Below are 17,052 nucleotides of genomic sequence, written 5' to 3'. Positions count from 1 at the left end.
CGATGTCAAACCGAACTTAACCGCGTGGTGGTATATGGCCCGAGCTATGGTAGTATGACCACGCGATCATATGACTGACCATTGGGTACCTGACCTTGACCTTGACATTTGATTTGAGACAGTGGAGACCATGCTTAACAAAGCTTTCGCTCGTATAACTAGGCTCAAGCCAAGTTGAATCCAGGCCATTTTTTTTTCGCTCACAACACCGACGCCAGATTTATTACAGAACGACAACCTTAATGCTATGGCGTTAATAGAATTACCATTTCAATTTGTGGCAGACGAGACAGCGAGAAACACGTAATAAAAACCATTGTACAGCAGAACAATGCGCCATCGGTGGCTGAAAGGTGACCTGCCAATAAGAATGACAAATGATTGACAGCTTAACCCTTTTCGCAGCACTGCAGATGTATTCTCATTTTTATCGCCGGCATGTTGGCAGTGCTGCTGGACGCACTGCAGACGGCGTCCCTCAAAAACAGCTGCAGCGTTGGGAGCAAACGTTGGGAAAAGATCAACTGGCTTTGAGAACTAGGTGGCCCTCATCAGGGATGCCGAATAGAAAGGGTGATTTTTCTTATTTTCTGTAGGACACTCAGATGCGTTCTCTTGCATCTGGTTAAACCTGTTCTTTTGGTGGTTAAAAACGCCTACGTTCGTTCTGAGGCACGTAAACAGTCGGCGAGACCAGCTCCTCTTTCAAACGACTCGTTTCCGAGGTAAGACAACGCTCTTGACACGCTCTTGACAAGGAGACTGGCAGTAAACACGTGACCCGAGAGGCTTCAAGCACGCTCTTCATAGACTGCGCATTTTGTCGTCCCATATGTCTAGGCCCGTTAAAGTGTTAGTCATTATACAAAGCCTGGCATTATCGATTACACCGGTGTCAATAACCATAACATATTTTTGTTACCCAACATATTAGACCAGATGTGTGCTCTGCCTCTACTCTATTGCTTAAATTAAATTATTGTACCCACAAAGGTACCCACAAACAGAGCCAGAGAGTCTGGCAGCTTGTTTGAGCCCTGAGTTAATCTTCATTCGCTATTGTATCTGAAAATTTTAGAAGGGTTAATGCAGAAACGAAGCAGCCCAGACACCTTTCACGAAATTTGAAGACAGAAAGATGCCAGTGTGGTCCTTACTTAGGGGAACAACAAGACTTATTAATTTTTATATTAGTAGGGCCGTCGCGGTGACTCATTGCTTAGGCGCTCGGCTGCTGACCCGAATGACACGGGTTCGATCATGCAGGGGCGGTCTAATTTCGACGGAGGCGAAATGCTAAGGCGCCCGTGTACTGTGCGATGTCAGTGCACGTTAAAGAACCGCAGGTGGTCGAAATTATCCGGAGCCCTTCACTACGGCGTCTCTCATAGCCTGAGTCGCTTTGGGACGTTAAACCTCCATAAACCAAGCCAGACCAGAATTCTGTCTACAAAGTCAATAGATTCATTATAGACAAACCCCGGAGAACAGTCAATAGGCAATACAAATCCTATGGACAGTCTATAGTCTATAGGATTTGTATTGCCTATTGACTGTTCTCTGGGCTCGTCTACAGAGTCTATAGACTGCGTCATCGCGCGGTCTCTCGAAGGCATGAGGTGCACGCATTCACACTTGCTTAAAGAGGGACACCATCGCTCGTGTGAATACCGACAAATGCAAGTGCGTCAACATAAACGCAGCAGACAACTCACATTCCTACCCACAGCTGGTAAACAATCTGACTGGTATTAGTCTTTTGAAGCAACCCAGTTTTCGCTGCAATTCGCATTACCAAGAAGGGCAAATGGACAGCCACTTTTTGTGCCTTCAGGTGCGCCAGTTTCATCGCTACGAGGTTCCTCGTTTTCAATCTCGGCGTTGTCCACACACATATCATTGTGTGGAGCTCTGCAACAAGGTCATGCTAAGAACAAGGTAAACGTGACAGTCTTCATCAGCTTCCATTTGGGTTTAAGGCCAATGAAACTACCGTATTTAGTGTCCATGCTTTTTGCTGTGAATATACAAACTGTTACATGACCATTGATTGCATACACGCCACCTGGCGACTTTCCCCTGCAGCGTAGAGCTACTTTCAGTTCGTGGACACAGACTACTCCCCGTGGGCGGTCATGCACGCTTGCGACAGCGGTGAGTGATGAAGTTTTAACATATGCGTACCGAGGACGCTGGATGGCATCCCTGAATGAAATGGATTTGCGCTCACTTCACAACTTGAACGTACTTCTGGAAAATTTAAAGAAGCCTCCACCTTACCCCTGGCGTACAATAGATGATGATAGTCGCATTATACCCCAAGTATTACTAAATCTTGGATGCCCACCTTACACCCTAGTGGGTGCACGACCCGACTTACTGTGGGTAGGGCATCCACCCTACACTGAAGGGAAACAAGCCGGTTCTAAAGCAAAGTCTCGTGGATTAGGCCCGTGGGTGGCACATTTTCAAAAGTATCGACGTGATTACTCGCCAGTTCTCTTTCTTTCTCTTGGAAACTGTTTTCTTTGTCAAGAATTTTTCGGTCGGAAATTGGACCTATAGAAAAAGGAGAGTATTTTATAGTTTCCGCTGATTTTCAAGTATTAGCTAAAAACTTGGTCGCTTGAAGTTATTTATGGCTAAAGACAAAAGCACACACGGGTCAAAATATAAAACTGCACTAAAACCGCGAAGAATATTGGAATTTGTCGTTGTAAGCGAGTTTCCTCTAATCAGACACTCCTGATAAGGACGGTACTTCGGGAAAGCATCCCTCAGTTAGTTTCAGCCTTACGTGCAAGCGTATATATCCCCGGTGGAAAACAATCAGACCGCGTGGTCTCTCTTTCAGCCGCACAGTGTTGTAACTGCGGCTAACTTTTAGGCTATAATTTGTAAACTTAGTCGCACACCCGAGCGAGTACTGCCTTTGCTGAAAGTAACCAGGCCGCTCTTACTTCTTCACATTCTATCAGGAAAGCTATTCTATCATTCGCCGCCGCGGTGGCTCAGTGGTTATGGCGCTCGGCTGCTGACCCGAAAGACGCGGGTTGGATCCCGGCCGCGACGGTCGAATTTCGATGGAGGCGAAATCCTAGAGGCCCGTGTACTGTGCGATGTTAGTGCACGTTAAAGAACCCCAGGTGGTCGAAACTTCCCATGAACAAAAAACCATCTATCATTTATGGGGTCACTCTGCGTCCAGCCGGCCGGGAAGGCGAGCTTCCGTGGAAGCTACACGCAGACGTTATTCAAGTACACAACACGTTTCCCCAACCCGTGGCGCAGAGTCGCAGCCACGGCAGGTCCGGACGAAATAGGCAACGGCAGGGCACGCTAGGAAATAGTTTATTATCCTAACGCGAGGTAAAGCACACTGCGAAAGAATGTTTTATCCGTAAAATAGATGTTCAGTAGCTCACCAAGTCGTTGACGTCGACCGGCGTTGGTGTTCGGTGGCCGGCGGGCAGCGGAAGGGGTCCGTGGGGCACTTCGGTAAGGTCCGGCAGCGAGAGTCCCTTCCCGCCGCGCGTTCTTCCCTTTTATCCCCTCGGTCATTGCCTCCCTGGCAGCAAATCGTTGCCGTCAAGCTTAGGCGTGCTACCCTCTCCGCAGAAGGCAGCGCGCTGCCGTGACGTCACGTCAGTGCTGGGGCGGAAATGAGCAGAGTCGCAGGGGTGCCTTCTCTCCACATTCCTGGTGGCCAGCGCGCCCGTGTAAGTCACGGTCGCCGCTGGCGCGGGGGACGAGGAGGGGATACCTGTGTATCCCACACATTCAAATGAAGAAAGCGATGTAGCGGCTTCGCGTTCGGCATATTATCCTTGCAGACGACTAAAACAGGTGTCCGCACTGCATCCGCTTTTGCGCAAGCCTGCTCCCGAAGCAATCACAGGATACTGGTTATTTGGCAAAGACTGCGCATGGCTCCCTTATGTCCTTGATGCACTGAGTATTATCTAGTGTGCATGGGGTTACTGATAAGCTCCTTCCCAGTAAATTGCTTCTTCTATTTCCAGGCCGTTATTCCAACTTCAGGCTCTACCTTTCCAAGCCCATGAAACCTATTCCAAAGGAAATCAACAAAAAGGCTAAGAAGGCCATTGCACGCTCTGGGTACAACAAGAAAGCCAGTTGGGTAGACACCGTCTGCCTAGACTTGCACAAACCTCAAGAGCGTGGCGGAACGCCTGATGAGGGCCTTTCGAAACTTAAGCTTCTAAGCGAGATTGTTTGAAGGCGAAAAACGTCACTACTTGCGCCCTGTACCTTGCTGCTTCCTATCACAGCGCCGTATTTAAGCAGCGTGCATATATTAAATAAATCTTGATTCCAATGAAAACTTCCTCGTGCGTCCTTACATCCCAAGTCTGTTCTCCACGAAGTTAGGTTTTCCACCGTAAATCTCGGAACACTGTATCAACAAGCTGCTGCTAATGTGCCATTCTCCCCGGATAATTTTGTAAATGAGTTGAACAGTTCTGAATATCGCGCCTCCCTGCGGTGAGTGAAACACGAGTGAAATGATGCATCCCTAGCAAAATGGTCTATAGACAGTCTATAGACGTATTATAGCCTCTTTGCCTTGCTATAGATATTTCTTCTTGTCTATTCAGAGTCTATACACTACCTATAGACAAAAATCTACTAAAAGTGTATGGCCATAAATCTATAGACAGTCTATAGGATTTTTATTGCCTATAGACTGTTCTTTAGGGTTCGTCTATAGACAGTCTATACACTTTATAAACAGAAGTCTATGAACAGTCTATAGACTCTCTAAAGAAATTTCTGTAAGGGTGGATCATCTTACGAGGGTAACGGTCGTGAAAGACCTGCCAGCTGTAAGGCGATTTTTTTTTATCACCAGCCAACAGCCGCGGCAGTCTGGGCCTATGATGGCCACCACCTATTGTGGAGGGGGGCTGACGACTAACCGGCAATAGAGCAGACTAAAACTTATAAGAGAAGCGTCCACAAACATCTCGGCCTCGTGTACAGTGCTCTCTCCGCTGACCACCAAGACACGGTAATGAAACGGCCTTCAACTTTCACAACAGTCGCAGTTGTCTGCAGAATGAAGCGTCAGTATTCTACTAAAAAAAAAGCCCATTTATACTCTCCTTCCAATTTTTTTGGAAAAGGAAACGATAGAAAAACGCCAATCCTTCCTCTGTGGTGCGCAGGATCATGCCAGTAAATTAGACGGAGCAGTTTTTTAGATGACCGTGTCTGTATTGTTTGCGTGTCATCTTTTTCTAAGGTCTCTAACAGAAAAAAAAGGACCTTCAAAAGCCTGTCCGTATGTGGCGCCCGAAAGGAGTTTTGGCAGTCCTCACACAATGGACACCTCATCCTCTTCGTTTACAATAAACCCGCTCACCCTAAATGAGAGAAAAACGTGACGAGCCTCATGATTCATCTGCACAAAAAAAAAGCGTCCTCAAATTTGAGCCATGAATAACACACGCAGTTGACTTGTATGTCAGCGCGAGGATATTCGGGTGAGTGCAAATATTAATAGCCACGCAATTCCAGTACGCCAGTGAACACTACGTAATGCTGACTGAAAGAATATTTTCTGATTTTTACTGAAGACGTTTGATGAGGAGCATTAAATACTCTAAAGGCGCCATGTGTATACGAAAAGGTTCTCCAGCCCTAATAGGAATCGTGAATGCTCCTAAACTATGTGCATATCGTTGTGAATTTATTCCCAACCGTCAACCAGTGTGGTTCAAAGCCCTGCGCAAATATTTATTCTCTCCGTGCTTCGGCCTGATTTTGAAGGTAAATTATTTTACCTGCCACGGTGGCTCATTAACTATACCATTCAACTGAAGCCTCGAAAAGTGCGGCATGAAGCACCGGCCATGGCGGCCGTATATCTGTGGTAGTGAAATACAGAAATGATGATGCGTTGTGCGGTGTTGGTGCACATTAAAGAATTTCAGGTGGTCTAAACTAGTCTAGATCGCTCCACTGAGACCTCTGCCGCTACGCATCTTCGGGATGTCAGACCCCACATAGCACACCCTAAGTACTATGGCTACCAACATCATGTTCGGCAGTTTGAATCTTCACTTGAAAGCAATTTAGCTCTCTAAGCGACTTTGTCAAGACTACGCCATAGACGCCAGACACTATCAGCAACGGGCACTCGCATAGAAGCAGCATACGGTGCATATTAAACGGTTAGCGGATTCCTTCGTTACATGTCCTTCATTTCAGCAACTAACATCTGCCAAGTCTCACTTCATGGGAAAGGAAGTCATACTATGTAGACATCATCACTAACACACTCTCTGCGTCATGCTCGTTTGTAGGAAGTGTCGCATGCTGTAATACCTGAATGCCTAAAGAAAAATTAAAAAAGGAAGTTTGTATTTTAAGAAAAATTTAAGGTTCCCGCATATACATCCCACGTTAGCTATGGTAACATCAAATTTATCCATTTATTTGCATCCTGACATGCTACTGAAAAACGCTCAACCAAAAGTAGTTCAAATTATCTCGAACCGACGCCTCTAAATTAGGACTAAGAGGATTATTTATAGGACCCTAATGAATGAGCTTGATTACGGCCGTTATATTCCTCACATCGAGGTTTAATTCAGAAAGGAGGATGCCTCTTTTGGTTGGTGGAGGGTTTAGTAAAAAATTTTCATGCGATGATGGAGAAAAAGGCGTAGTACACCACACCTGCTGTATGTCAGGTACCATCCTACACAGCGACGTTCTAGGAAAAGTAAAGATAACCATTTACGCTGTTTCCCTCTTTGCAAAGAATGCCTCTGCGACGGCTCAAGGAAAGAGCGGGTTCATTTACGAAACGATGGCGTCTGGGAATTCCGATGCCCGCAGTGCTACTGTTCCTGCTGACTAAGGCAGCGCCTTCCATCGAGGAATGTCTAAAACTCAAGAAAACTGCAGCGATCAACTGGAATCTGGTATGTGTGATCGCCGATTGGAGATGGCTTCCAGGGATGATATGCGCTGTGCCAATACAGCAGTCGCGCCTCATTTTCAGCTTGAAATTGAATGTATAAATAAGGAAGCAGAGCGCCTCCAACGTGCGGAACATTCGCACTAGCACTAGTTCACTTTCAACCTCAGGTGCACAAACAGTGCAGCGGGGAGCATGGTGAAGTGAAGGGGAGGTTTTTAGTAGAACTCCCGATTTCGGTGTGGATGAGACAATGACCTTCAATGCCTCATAAGGTCAAACCGATCTTGACTGCTTGGTGGCGTGGCCCAAGCTAGGATAAGTATCACCACGTGATCATATGACTATGACCATTGGTTACCTGGCCTTGACCTTTGATCTTGACCATTGACCTTGAGATTTGATTTGAGCGGGTGGGTAACGCATCGACAATGGCCTTCAATGTCGCACAAGGTCAAACCAACCAAATGTCCAGTAGTATGGCCTAAGCTATGGTAGCTGACCACGTGATCATATGACCATGACCATTGCGTACCTGGCTTTCACCTTTGACCTTGACAGTTGATTTCATCCACTGGGCACCACATCGACAATCATTTTCAATGCCGCGCATGGTCCAATCAAACTTAACTGCGCTGTGGTATGGCCCAAGCTATGGTGTATGACCACATGATCATATGGCTATAACCGCTGGGTACCTGACATGGACCTTTGAGCTTGACCCTTGATCTTGACACTTGATCTTGACACTTGATTTCAGACAGTGGAGACCATACTTAACAGAGCTTTCGCTCGTATAACGAGACTAAAGCCACTTTGAACTTCAGCCATTTTTTTCTAAATCTATGGAAGGCGTTAGAGAAAGCGAGCACTGCGCATTCCCGTACTCACGAGTGCACTATTGAGCTCATGCGGTAAGCACATGGAAGGGGCAGAGTAAGAACTGCGCAAGTATTCTCGACAGTGCAAAAACTCTCTTTCGACACTTCCCTGCAAAGGCTGCGAAGTTATACAGCTGCTCCGACGGGCCTAACGGAAATGAACAGTTTCTCTAAAACTTGCTCAGTAGTTGACTTCAGATCTCTCAGATCTCTGCACCGCCATTTCCCGGTGTCACTACAGGACGGTAAACCGCACAATTTACCGATTACAAAGAAGGAAAAGGAGGTTTAGGTGTTACAGGCGGTGCACGAGGGCCGTCTATTTGAAGAAACTAAGGATTGATCCAAGCACCGGCCACTGGCGGTTGGGCGATCCTCGAGGCTGCCGGATCCAGGTCTCTTAAGTCCACGCCAGAGCAAGGACGAGGTGGTGTTCCTTCGGCCCGGTCAGTGCCCCGCACTCCAAAATAAGATGTGTCACGGTGGGACCCTTCTTGAGACCATAGTCCGCGCATCGGCCAGCAGGCGCTGGTTCACCGTGTGTTGGAGGCTCCGGGGCTGGGGTGCCACGGCCTGATGCACAATCTCGAGTCTCGAATGGCGGGACCTTCTCGACATCGGCGCTTCTGCTTCGGCAGTGCTCGCAGCTCAAACTCGACGGCGCCAGTGATCAGCTTCCGCACGGGTGGCGCGTTTGGCTGCAGCTGGAGGGGGTCTCGTACTTGGGCGTGGCTACATGGCACCGGCAGCAATGACCCGATGATGCGCAGCCGAGAGCCGTATTATATGCTCTTAGTGATGACGCCACATATTTAGAAATCCAGATGCGTCGACAGGTCACTAAGTGAAGACATCTTCATTCTAGAAATTCACGAGGAGCTTTGTATGAGTCAGGTGGTCGCCTGACCTGCTTATGACTCCGACGACAAACCAGCAAACTAGCCATTAACGGCTGCACTGTAAAACGCTTGACCCTCCGAGTTTAGCAGAGTTATGTATGGGTCTGTGTAGGAACGTTCAGTGTGCAAACTGTGAGAGTTCGGGCGGCCAGCGCTTTTTCGTCCCCCGATGCAACATTTCAAACATAAAGGGTCGAGGAATCGGCGTGGCGTGAATACCGCTTTGCAGCAGTTCCACAGCAGCACCCCAACCCAAGCAGCACAGGTAATCGGCGCAATATTGGAAATGATTGCTTCCCATCTGGTCCTTTATTGGGCCAATATTAGCCAATACGTTTCCAACGTTGGGCCGATTACCTGTGCTGCTCTGGCTCTCACCGTTGCACCAGGAGCCGTCTGCATCCCTACACCTCCCGAGTGACGCATCTTATTTTCAGTGGCTGATTGATTGATGCGCACACCTTTTTTGTCAGTGTAATAACTTGTTCTAAACCCACCCGTGTTTGTTTCCATGTGTGTGTCCCAACCTGCTCTTCAAGATTGCTAACAAGGAATGGATGGAATCGCTGTGCATCGACCAGCAGAGCAAGTGCATTGTGGAAACGTTTTACCCGTTCGACCGAACCGGGGGATATATGGTGTGGTCATCTGGCGGCAGGTAAGCATGGCGTTTTTCACCCCAACTTGCGATGTATTTTATTACTCCCTTTTTGGCAATATTGCCAGCAGAGGGCCAACGTACCAGCATCTGCATCAGATTGCCTTCTTCGAAATTTGGCTATGTTCTCAAGACCTGGTCTTGTTTTCGTCTTCCAACCTATACCTGGAATCACAATGAAAATAAGTACTATCTCTTCTGTGAGCATCGCGGTATATCGGCCCCTAACTCAATAAAAGTAGGCCGAGGGTTTCCCTAATGATGCCGATCTTGTAATAAAGATTTACTAATAGCTTATGCACGCTCACGTATGCTAAACACAAGGGTTTTTCGGGAAGCTAAGCGTATGTTTCATACACACGCCTAGTAGAACGTACTCGGACGCAGACAACGAAAACTCCAGCCACAGATGCTCATATGGGTTTTGCAATAATAATAATTGTTTTTTTTGGTGGAAAGGAAATGGCGCAGTATCTGTCTCATATATCGTTGGACACCTGAACCGCGCCGTAAGGGAAGGGATAAAGGAGGAAGTGAAAGAAGAAAGAGAGAAATAGGTGCCGTAGTGGAGGGCTCCGGAATAATTTCGACCACCTGGGGATCTTTAACGTGCACTGACATCGCACAGCACACGGGCGCCTTAGCGTTTTGCCTCCATAAAAACGCAGCCGCCGCGGTCGGGATCAAACCCGGGAACTCCGGATCAGTAGTCGAGCGCCCTAACCACTGAGCCACCACGGCGGGTCAAGGTTTTGCAATGGTAAACATATTTTCCGGAAAATCGAATCTCCTTGTTAAGCCTACAAATAGCAGAATCACTGAATCAAATATTGAATAGAGCATATTTGTTGCTGATTTTTTATCACTCATCATAGGCTAGACAAGATGAAACAAAAGACAACTGTCTCATTTATAGCCTGTAAAGGCTCTGAAAAGGGCAGTTGCAACAAAAAATTCACTCTGCAGTGCGCGGTCTTGCTGCAAAGCGCATCGCCATTTTGGCAGCGTTATCCCCTCGCTTATGCGTCAACCACGGACGCTAACCTCGTAAATTTGTGTATGCAACAGGAACATGTGGTACGCACGAAATGCCTTTGGCGCATTAGTGCGGTAAATGTGTCATAAAATGCGTTAAATGCGTTAAATAAGCACGTTGTTTTTAAGGAATGGTGTTCCTTTGCCCACGTTTGCGTACGCGACATTAAATCTGACTGCTGTATAATTTCAACATTGCAGTATCGTTCTTTATATCAGTTGTGTATATCTGAAGAGAGTGATAGTAATATGAACACTTTTTTGGAGGGGAGGGGGAGATAAGAGTAGCACGCAGATTTTCCTATTTAGCAGCGTAGGATGTATTCGTTGTACGTCATAAGCAATGAAATGTGTGTTGACATGCCCGATCAGAGTGCCATCTAGGGTAGTCACATGTTTTTGCACCCATGTGCGCAGGCTTTCTTCATGTGGCTATGTAGGCCACGTTCTGAGGCCTACATAGTCACATTATGAAAGCACGTGGTAAGGATACCCCGCTGTTTAGAATGTTCTCCTGTGCAGTCATGGGATCAGGTGTAACCCACTTCCGGTTCATGTGCTCACAGCAGGGCGCAACATGAAGTAGTCATGCATGCTGCAAAGCGAGTTGGAAGTCTAAATAATGAGTTAAAATTAGGACGGATATGCCGTTGAGCGCTCTTATGGTGAAAAAAGAAGCGTAGCACCGCTATCCATGTCAGCTTTTGGCCTCCAGCGAGCGTCCCTACCCGTCGTCTCGCCTTTCTGATCTCTCTTAAGAGCTACTATAACACACCTTTTTCTGAACAGGAGCCTTAGTAGTCCAGGAGCTCCCCATCTTGACGAGTTTCGGCTGAAAAGCGGTAAGTGAACTCCGCCATTTACTTAATGCTGTGAGGAAATCGTGTATGACAATTCCGTGCGCGTTTAAATGGGTTTTTACAAGTTTTTATTGCAAAATAAGATGCAGATTTCAACAGTGCCTTTTCGCTATAACCTATGACAGCAGTACTTGTAGATAGTTCTCAAGTTACGTAAGTTTGCAAAACTTCTGCTGGTGCCTTGGTCTTGGCTACTGGTGGCCACGGTATCAATAAACAAAAATATATGCATAAATTGGAAAGTGCGCTATGCAGAGGTATCCACGCTTACTCCTAAACCGAGGCATAGGCATAAAACATTCCAGGGACTCTGGCGCTGAGTTATTGAGGCTTTCATACTCATCCTAAGATATCTTTCCGCCAGGTTGTGCTCAGATTCACAGCTTTCTGTAAGAACAAAAATTCTACAATATCCACGATATCTACAACAAGAGTTCTACAATATAGATTAGAGAGGAATGAACAAGCCCAGTTCAGCGACGATATTGAGCCTTTTACTATAGCTGCGGTAATGCGCTGGTAGCCTTCGGAGCAGTAATAATTTTTTTATTGCATTCCGAGAACTTATGTGACATAAACTATGATTTTCACTATCAATATTCTTGGCATTTTTCGGTTTCAATATCTGTTTAGATTCAAATAAAAGTTGTGCTCACTCGAATGTCTTATTAAACGGCTACTAAGAACGCGATTAAAGTTATTTGCTCTGGTATGTGCAGAACTCGCAAGCGCTGCATGGCCATAATGAAGCGGTGTGTAATTCTGTTCATAACCGCGGCAGACAAAATAGACATACCGGGCCCTTCTATTTCGCCTTCTAACGCGCAGGAGGATACCACCAGATGTTGGACACTGACCATCTCACGTGGAGTCTCGAACACTACTGCAGAAAGAGTGAGTAAGGCGGCTACCCAACACAGTGAGTGGTCTAGAAGGTCGTGTTGTCACAATGGCTCCACTGCTTACTGTGAGGCTCTCGGAGCGGCTGTCACGGCATGGCGCTGTCTCCTGGAGCACACGCTATAGCATCCAGGTCGTGCCCATGCTGAGCCCCACCAGAGGGCCTTGCGGATAATCTCGCAGGTTCGGAAGGATTACGTCAGAAGTATATCATTATGTCATAAGTATATCATTACAATGGTCATGTGAACGACAACCGGCGTCTGATTTAAGTCCAACGCAGCGTGCAGCAGAAAAAAAAAATTCTTACTTAGGGCCTCAAGCGGGATTCGAACCCGTGGTGATAGTAACAGATCAGTCTGGCTTGTCGCGGCTTTAGAACACTCAGCAACCCCCGCGTCCTCTTTCTGCGTGTGTTAAAGTGCCGGCGTCTCGCGTTGCGCTTTGGAAATCGTCGTACTCAACCGCTTTTTTCCTTGTACGGTACAGTCCAAACACAACAGCGCGCGGCCACTTCCACTTTCCGCCCCTCCATAATTTGGACATCTATAATGGCTGGTCGGACGGGCCGAGGCAATCGCCCCAAACTACGGCGGCCCGCACCCTGGGCGTCATCTGGGCGGACGACGCCACTACACTCTCAAAATAACGGTCATTCATTCATTCATGCCCATCGCCTCATAGAGCGCTATTTCCCGCTGAGTGTCACGCACTCCTCGACACTCGTTCTTTGCTGAAGCTCACTTAAATGGTTAATGGCACAACACGCACGACTGCTAGTTTTTCGAATACTGCAGACTTTCTGCATGATACTCACAGCTAGTTCGGACCTCATAAGCTTCTTGTCACTACTGCCTGGTCTTATAGCAATAATCACTTGCTAAACTTTCAGTTTAACATTCAATTTATTTTAGCTTACTCTTAGCTTAGCCACTAGCGAAAATAAACAAAATGTACAATGATAACTGAATAGAACTCTTTGCTTGGCTAGTTGCTCCATTCTGATATTAGTATTCAAATTCTGACATTAGTTAATGAAGGTGTCTGAAGGCAGGACTAAAATGGGACAGGAAATAGCGCTGAACCAATCTCTGCTTGAGGCAGAACGTGATGTGCCCGGAGTGGTAGATTGACGAAGTGATGCTGCTGACGACGGCATCCATTCGTTCGGTAGGAGAAGAAACACATAACGAAAGGCCCACTATATAAGAAAGGTACTGAAGCAGAACTTTTTGCTGGGCTAGCTTCCTTTCACGTCTTCACATTTTTTGCTACAGCGCCCCGTGTGTCAATTCGCTCGGCTCTTGCTGCTAGAGAGCCTTCAAGAACACTATACAAGCATTAAATATTGCAGCGCCATCAGTATTGCAGACGATCTCGTTACTTCTCAGATCTTTACTCGTAGTTTGAGCCTTTTTACCTAAGTCGTGCCATCCTTAAGAACGCATTTCTATATCTACCTGATGATGATGATTATGAATTTTTATGGCGCAAGGGCAGCTTTGGCCAAAGAGCGCCATGGCACAAGGTAGTTTTTCGCTGCACAAGGTGGGGTCAGAGGCACATTTCCCAAGAATTTCACCCTAAAGAAGCCGAGCACCAGGCAGGGAAACGCTTTTACCCATTGTATCACCGATGGGTACCCGGCGGCACAGGTGATCGAACCCCGCACCTCTCGCATGCGAGGCGGATGCTCATACCACTATAGACCACCGCTGCGGCTGATATATATACCTATTTATGCATATACTTATGCATATATATGAGTATATAAAGTATATACTTAAAGTATATAAAGTAATAGTAGTATTTACTAGTATACTATATACACACACACGTTTCTTATCTGAATGTCTGCGGCTGAATATTATACGACCAAGTCGATCGCCATAAGGCACGAGGGTTTGCGACTATGGACACGTGTAATACCCCTGTCACACGGCCAGTTTCAATCACCCTCGAGTCGAGGGTCTTCGAGATTCTCAATCGCCATCGAACTCGCCGCTGCTACACGGCAAATCTCAATGGCCATTGAAATGGTTCTCGTGTCTTACGCCACAGATGAGTGGCGCCACAATCTCTACTTTGGATTTTGCAAAAATAACAAAAATAGTTGATAAATGTATACTAAATGCTGAAATACAGGCATACGCGAAAGTCGTTAAAAACCCTTTTAGTTGCACGTACGCGACGTACATATGCATACACTGCTGTAGCCACTTTAATACAAGACGAGCCAAAACCAAGCCAGTCCAACTGCGTCGGAGCGCTGCTTCGTCAGGCTTAAGACCGGGGAAATCGCCATGATATCTGAAAAACAAGAGCTATTTTTCTCTTGAAACTTTATGCGAGAGTAAGAATGGGCAAATCGAAGGCGAATACAACAGCTTAGAACACGATATTGCTTTGAGGGATTAGCGACGAAGCTGTTATCGCTGTGAAGCGGCCGGGCAGGGTGCCGCCATGTTGTCAACGTTAAGTACGCAAGCAACGCAAAGACTGCAACGCAAAATGAATGCGCTTAATGCGCTTAAAACCAGTCTAATATAATTTTAAAATAATTTTACAGGCTGCTTACATTAAATTTTATGCGAATAATGTTTGTTCATGTTTTTTCACCGTGAATGTGTCGTGTACGAAAGTGCGCTTGGCGCCGCTCGGAGCAACGCTAGCAACCTTGGGCAGCGCTCGAAGGCCCTCGAAATCTCGATGGAGTTCTGCGCTACTCCGCTGACTCGATAGGCTATTGACTCGATCGCCATTGAAACTGCCCGTGTGGCAGCGCTCGATCGCCTTTGAGTCGATAGACTATCGGTTCGAGGGCCCTCGAAATGCCCGTGTGACAGGGGTATAATTCACGGCATGCTGCACTAAGAACCTTTAAACCTACGTAGTCCCCAACCTGCTTTAGATTGCAAGCGGGGCGCTCCGGCACGTCAAGCTTCCTTTCCTTGTTTATCGAAACGGTGGTCACCAATTGCGTGGCCACTAATGTACCCTGTGTGGGATTACACAACTTCTATTTGAATGGAACAACTTTTGTCTTAACTCCGTACCCATGAGAATAAAGCCACATCGACTAACATCTCCGGACTACCACATGCCCTTATACTTTTCATTGCAGAGTGGTCGGTCGGTTTCGCAATTAAAGCTGGCATCGTCGAACGCCCGTCTGATGCCACTTTCAAACGTTGTCTTTTGCAGAGGAGACGTCGTTTGTCTGTGTCTTATTTAGCAAGGCCATGAAGAAGCTTACCAAAGCAGTAATGACAAAGATCAACGACACCTTGAAGAGAGCCGGGTACAAGGGCAATGTCACATGGCTTCGCACTGGGTGCTTGAAAAAGGACGATTACTACGACCTTTTAGGGGCAGATCCTCTTCCCTCCATGTCAGCGGATAGCCATCCCGTGTAAATAAAGGGGCATATAAAATTGACCGTGGGGCGCTTTTACAGTGGTCGTCTTTGACCCTAGCAGCACAGCTAATCTGTCCAATATTGTAAATATATTGGCAAAGGCTGGTCCCCACAAAGGACCCACAAAGGACCACAAAGGACCAGAGTAAAACCATCAACTTCCACTGGTAAGTCGACTACCTGTGCTGCCTGGGGTACAGCCTTCTCCTGCACGTTCTTGTTGGCTAGTGGCGACAGCAACGTGCTACGCAGTTGATCTGCTGTGCTGTCTGGCAAAACAAATACCTGCTGCTTTCTACCACGAAGATTCATGCAAATGCGCGCTTTCCATAGAAGCATGTAGTGTTGCATTAATCAACAGGCAAAGGACCGAAGATGAGTAGCAGAGACACGACGAAGTGAAGCAATACATGCTTGACCTTTCACTTCTCAAACTGAAGCTTCGTTCACACTCTCTGAACGTCGTTGATTGATTTCTTCAGGTGTCACTGTTGACGCATTCATCTTTACATTCATCTTTGACCTGACGCGATTGGCACCAAACCCTCAAATTCAGAACCGAAGTGGAGGGTTCTGCTGATCTGCCTCATTCAGGGTTACAAATTTTTGAGTGAAAAATTGGCCAGTTGCGGCTTTTTATATTTTTTTGTGAAAGCATGCAATGCGTTTTGTGCATGAAACTGTCGCCATAAACTGTACGTCAGTCGCTCTAACCCGCCTTTCAGGTAAGACTCCACAGTTGTGGTCGATCATAAAGGGATGCCTGAACTGTGATCAGTCCCATCTAAATATCTGACACAAAAATAAGCCTTTTGTACTTAACTGGAAGAGTAGTAATCGGGCACCTCCATGTTTTCCTCACAAGACTAGTGCATGTAGAACAGGAATGTAACTATTAACGGTTTACATCAAGAAATGGGCTCTTTGAAATAGTAAGCATTTATTAGGCTTGGAAAGAATGCTTCCTGTCGAGACAACAATTTCCTGGCTGTAAATGAAATAAGGAAGAGAACGTTAGAACATCGACGTGCCGTGTCACCCGAATATATATGGACACCCTTTCACACACTTTGTTTCTATTGCCATGCGAAACACCGTACGAGGGAGCCAAACATCACGTTTAGATGATATCGATACCGTAGGCGTGCTCAAGGCTCGCCATAGGGGTAGCCATGTTTCATCGTAGAGCAGCCCCCCCCCCCCCCCCCCGCCGACCTCTCCCATCGAGACCCCTACGGTCAAAACGCAGAGCATGGTTATAAAACATTTGTTTCAATGTGATGAAATTACAAAATAAACAAAACTTTATTAAGCAATAGTTCTTACTTTCATGTGTAACATAGGCAGAAGGAGGCAATCTTTGCGCGACTTAGACATCAATGTAACAACGCGCTTCAGAAGTAATTTCCATTCTCCTTAAACCACAGAAAATATCGACCCATCTGTCGTTTG

At 46.6% G+C, this 17,052-nt stretch overlaps 1 protein-coding gene across 1 annotated transcript; it reads left to right on the top strand.

Moving 5' to 3' along the window:
- The first annotated feature begins 5,465 nt into the window (after positions 1–5,465).
- LOC144105667 (uncharacterized) lies at positions 5,466–15,647 on the top strand. Its single transcript, XM_077638770.1, has 6 exons — positions 5,466–5,507; positions 6,791–6,953; positions 9,269–9,387; positions 11,212–11,264; positions 12,111–12,176; positions 15,387–15,647. Exons 2-6 carry the CDS (start codon positions 6,792–6,794, stop codon positions 15,596–15,598), a joined length of 612 nt encoding a protein of 203 aa, XP_077494896.1. The 5' UTR covers positions 5,466–5,507; position 6,791; the 3' UTR covers positions 15,599–15,647.
- The last annotated feature ends 1,405 nt before the right edge of the window (positions 15,648–17,052 follow it).

Source organism: Amblyomma americanum, chromosome 9 (assembly GCF_052857255.1).
Source record: "Amblyomma americanum isolate KBUSLIRL-KWMA chromosome 9, ASM5285725v1, whole genome shotgun sequence".
Lineage (NCBI taxonomy): Eukaryota > Metazoa > Arthropoda > Arachnida > Ixodida > Ixodidae > Amblyomma > Amblyomma americanum.
The sequence above is the reverse complement of the archived record's forward strand: the minus strand, read 5'-3'. Positions and strand labels throughout refer to the sequence as shown.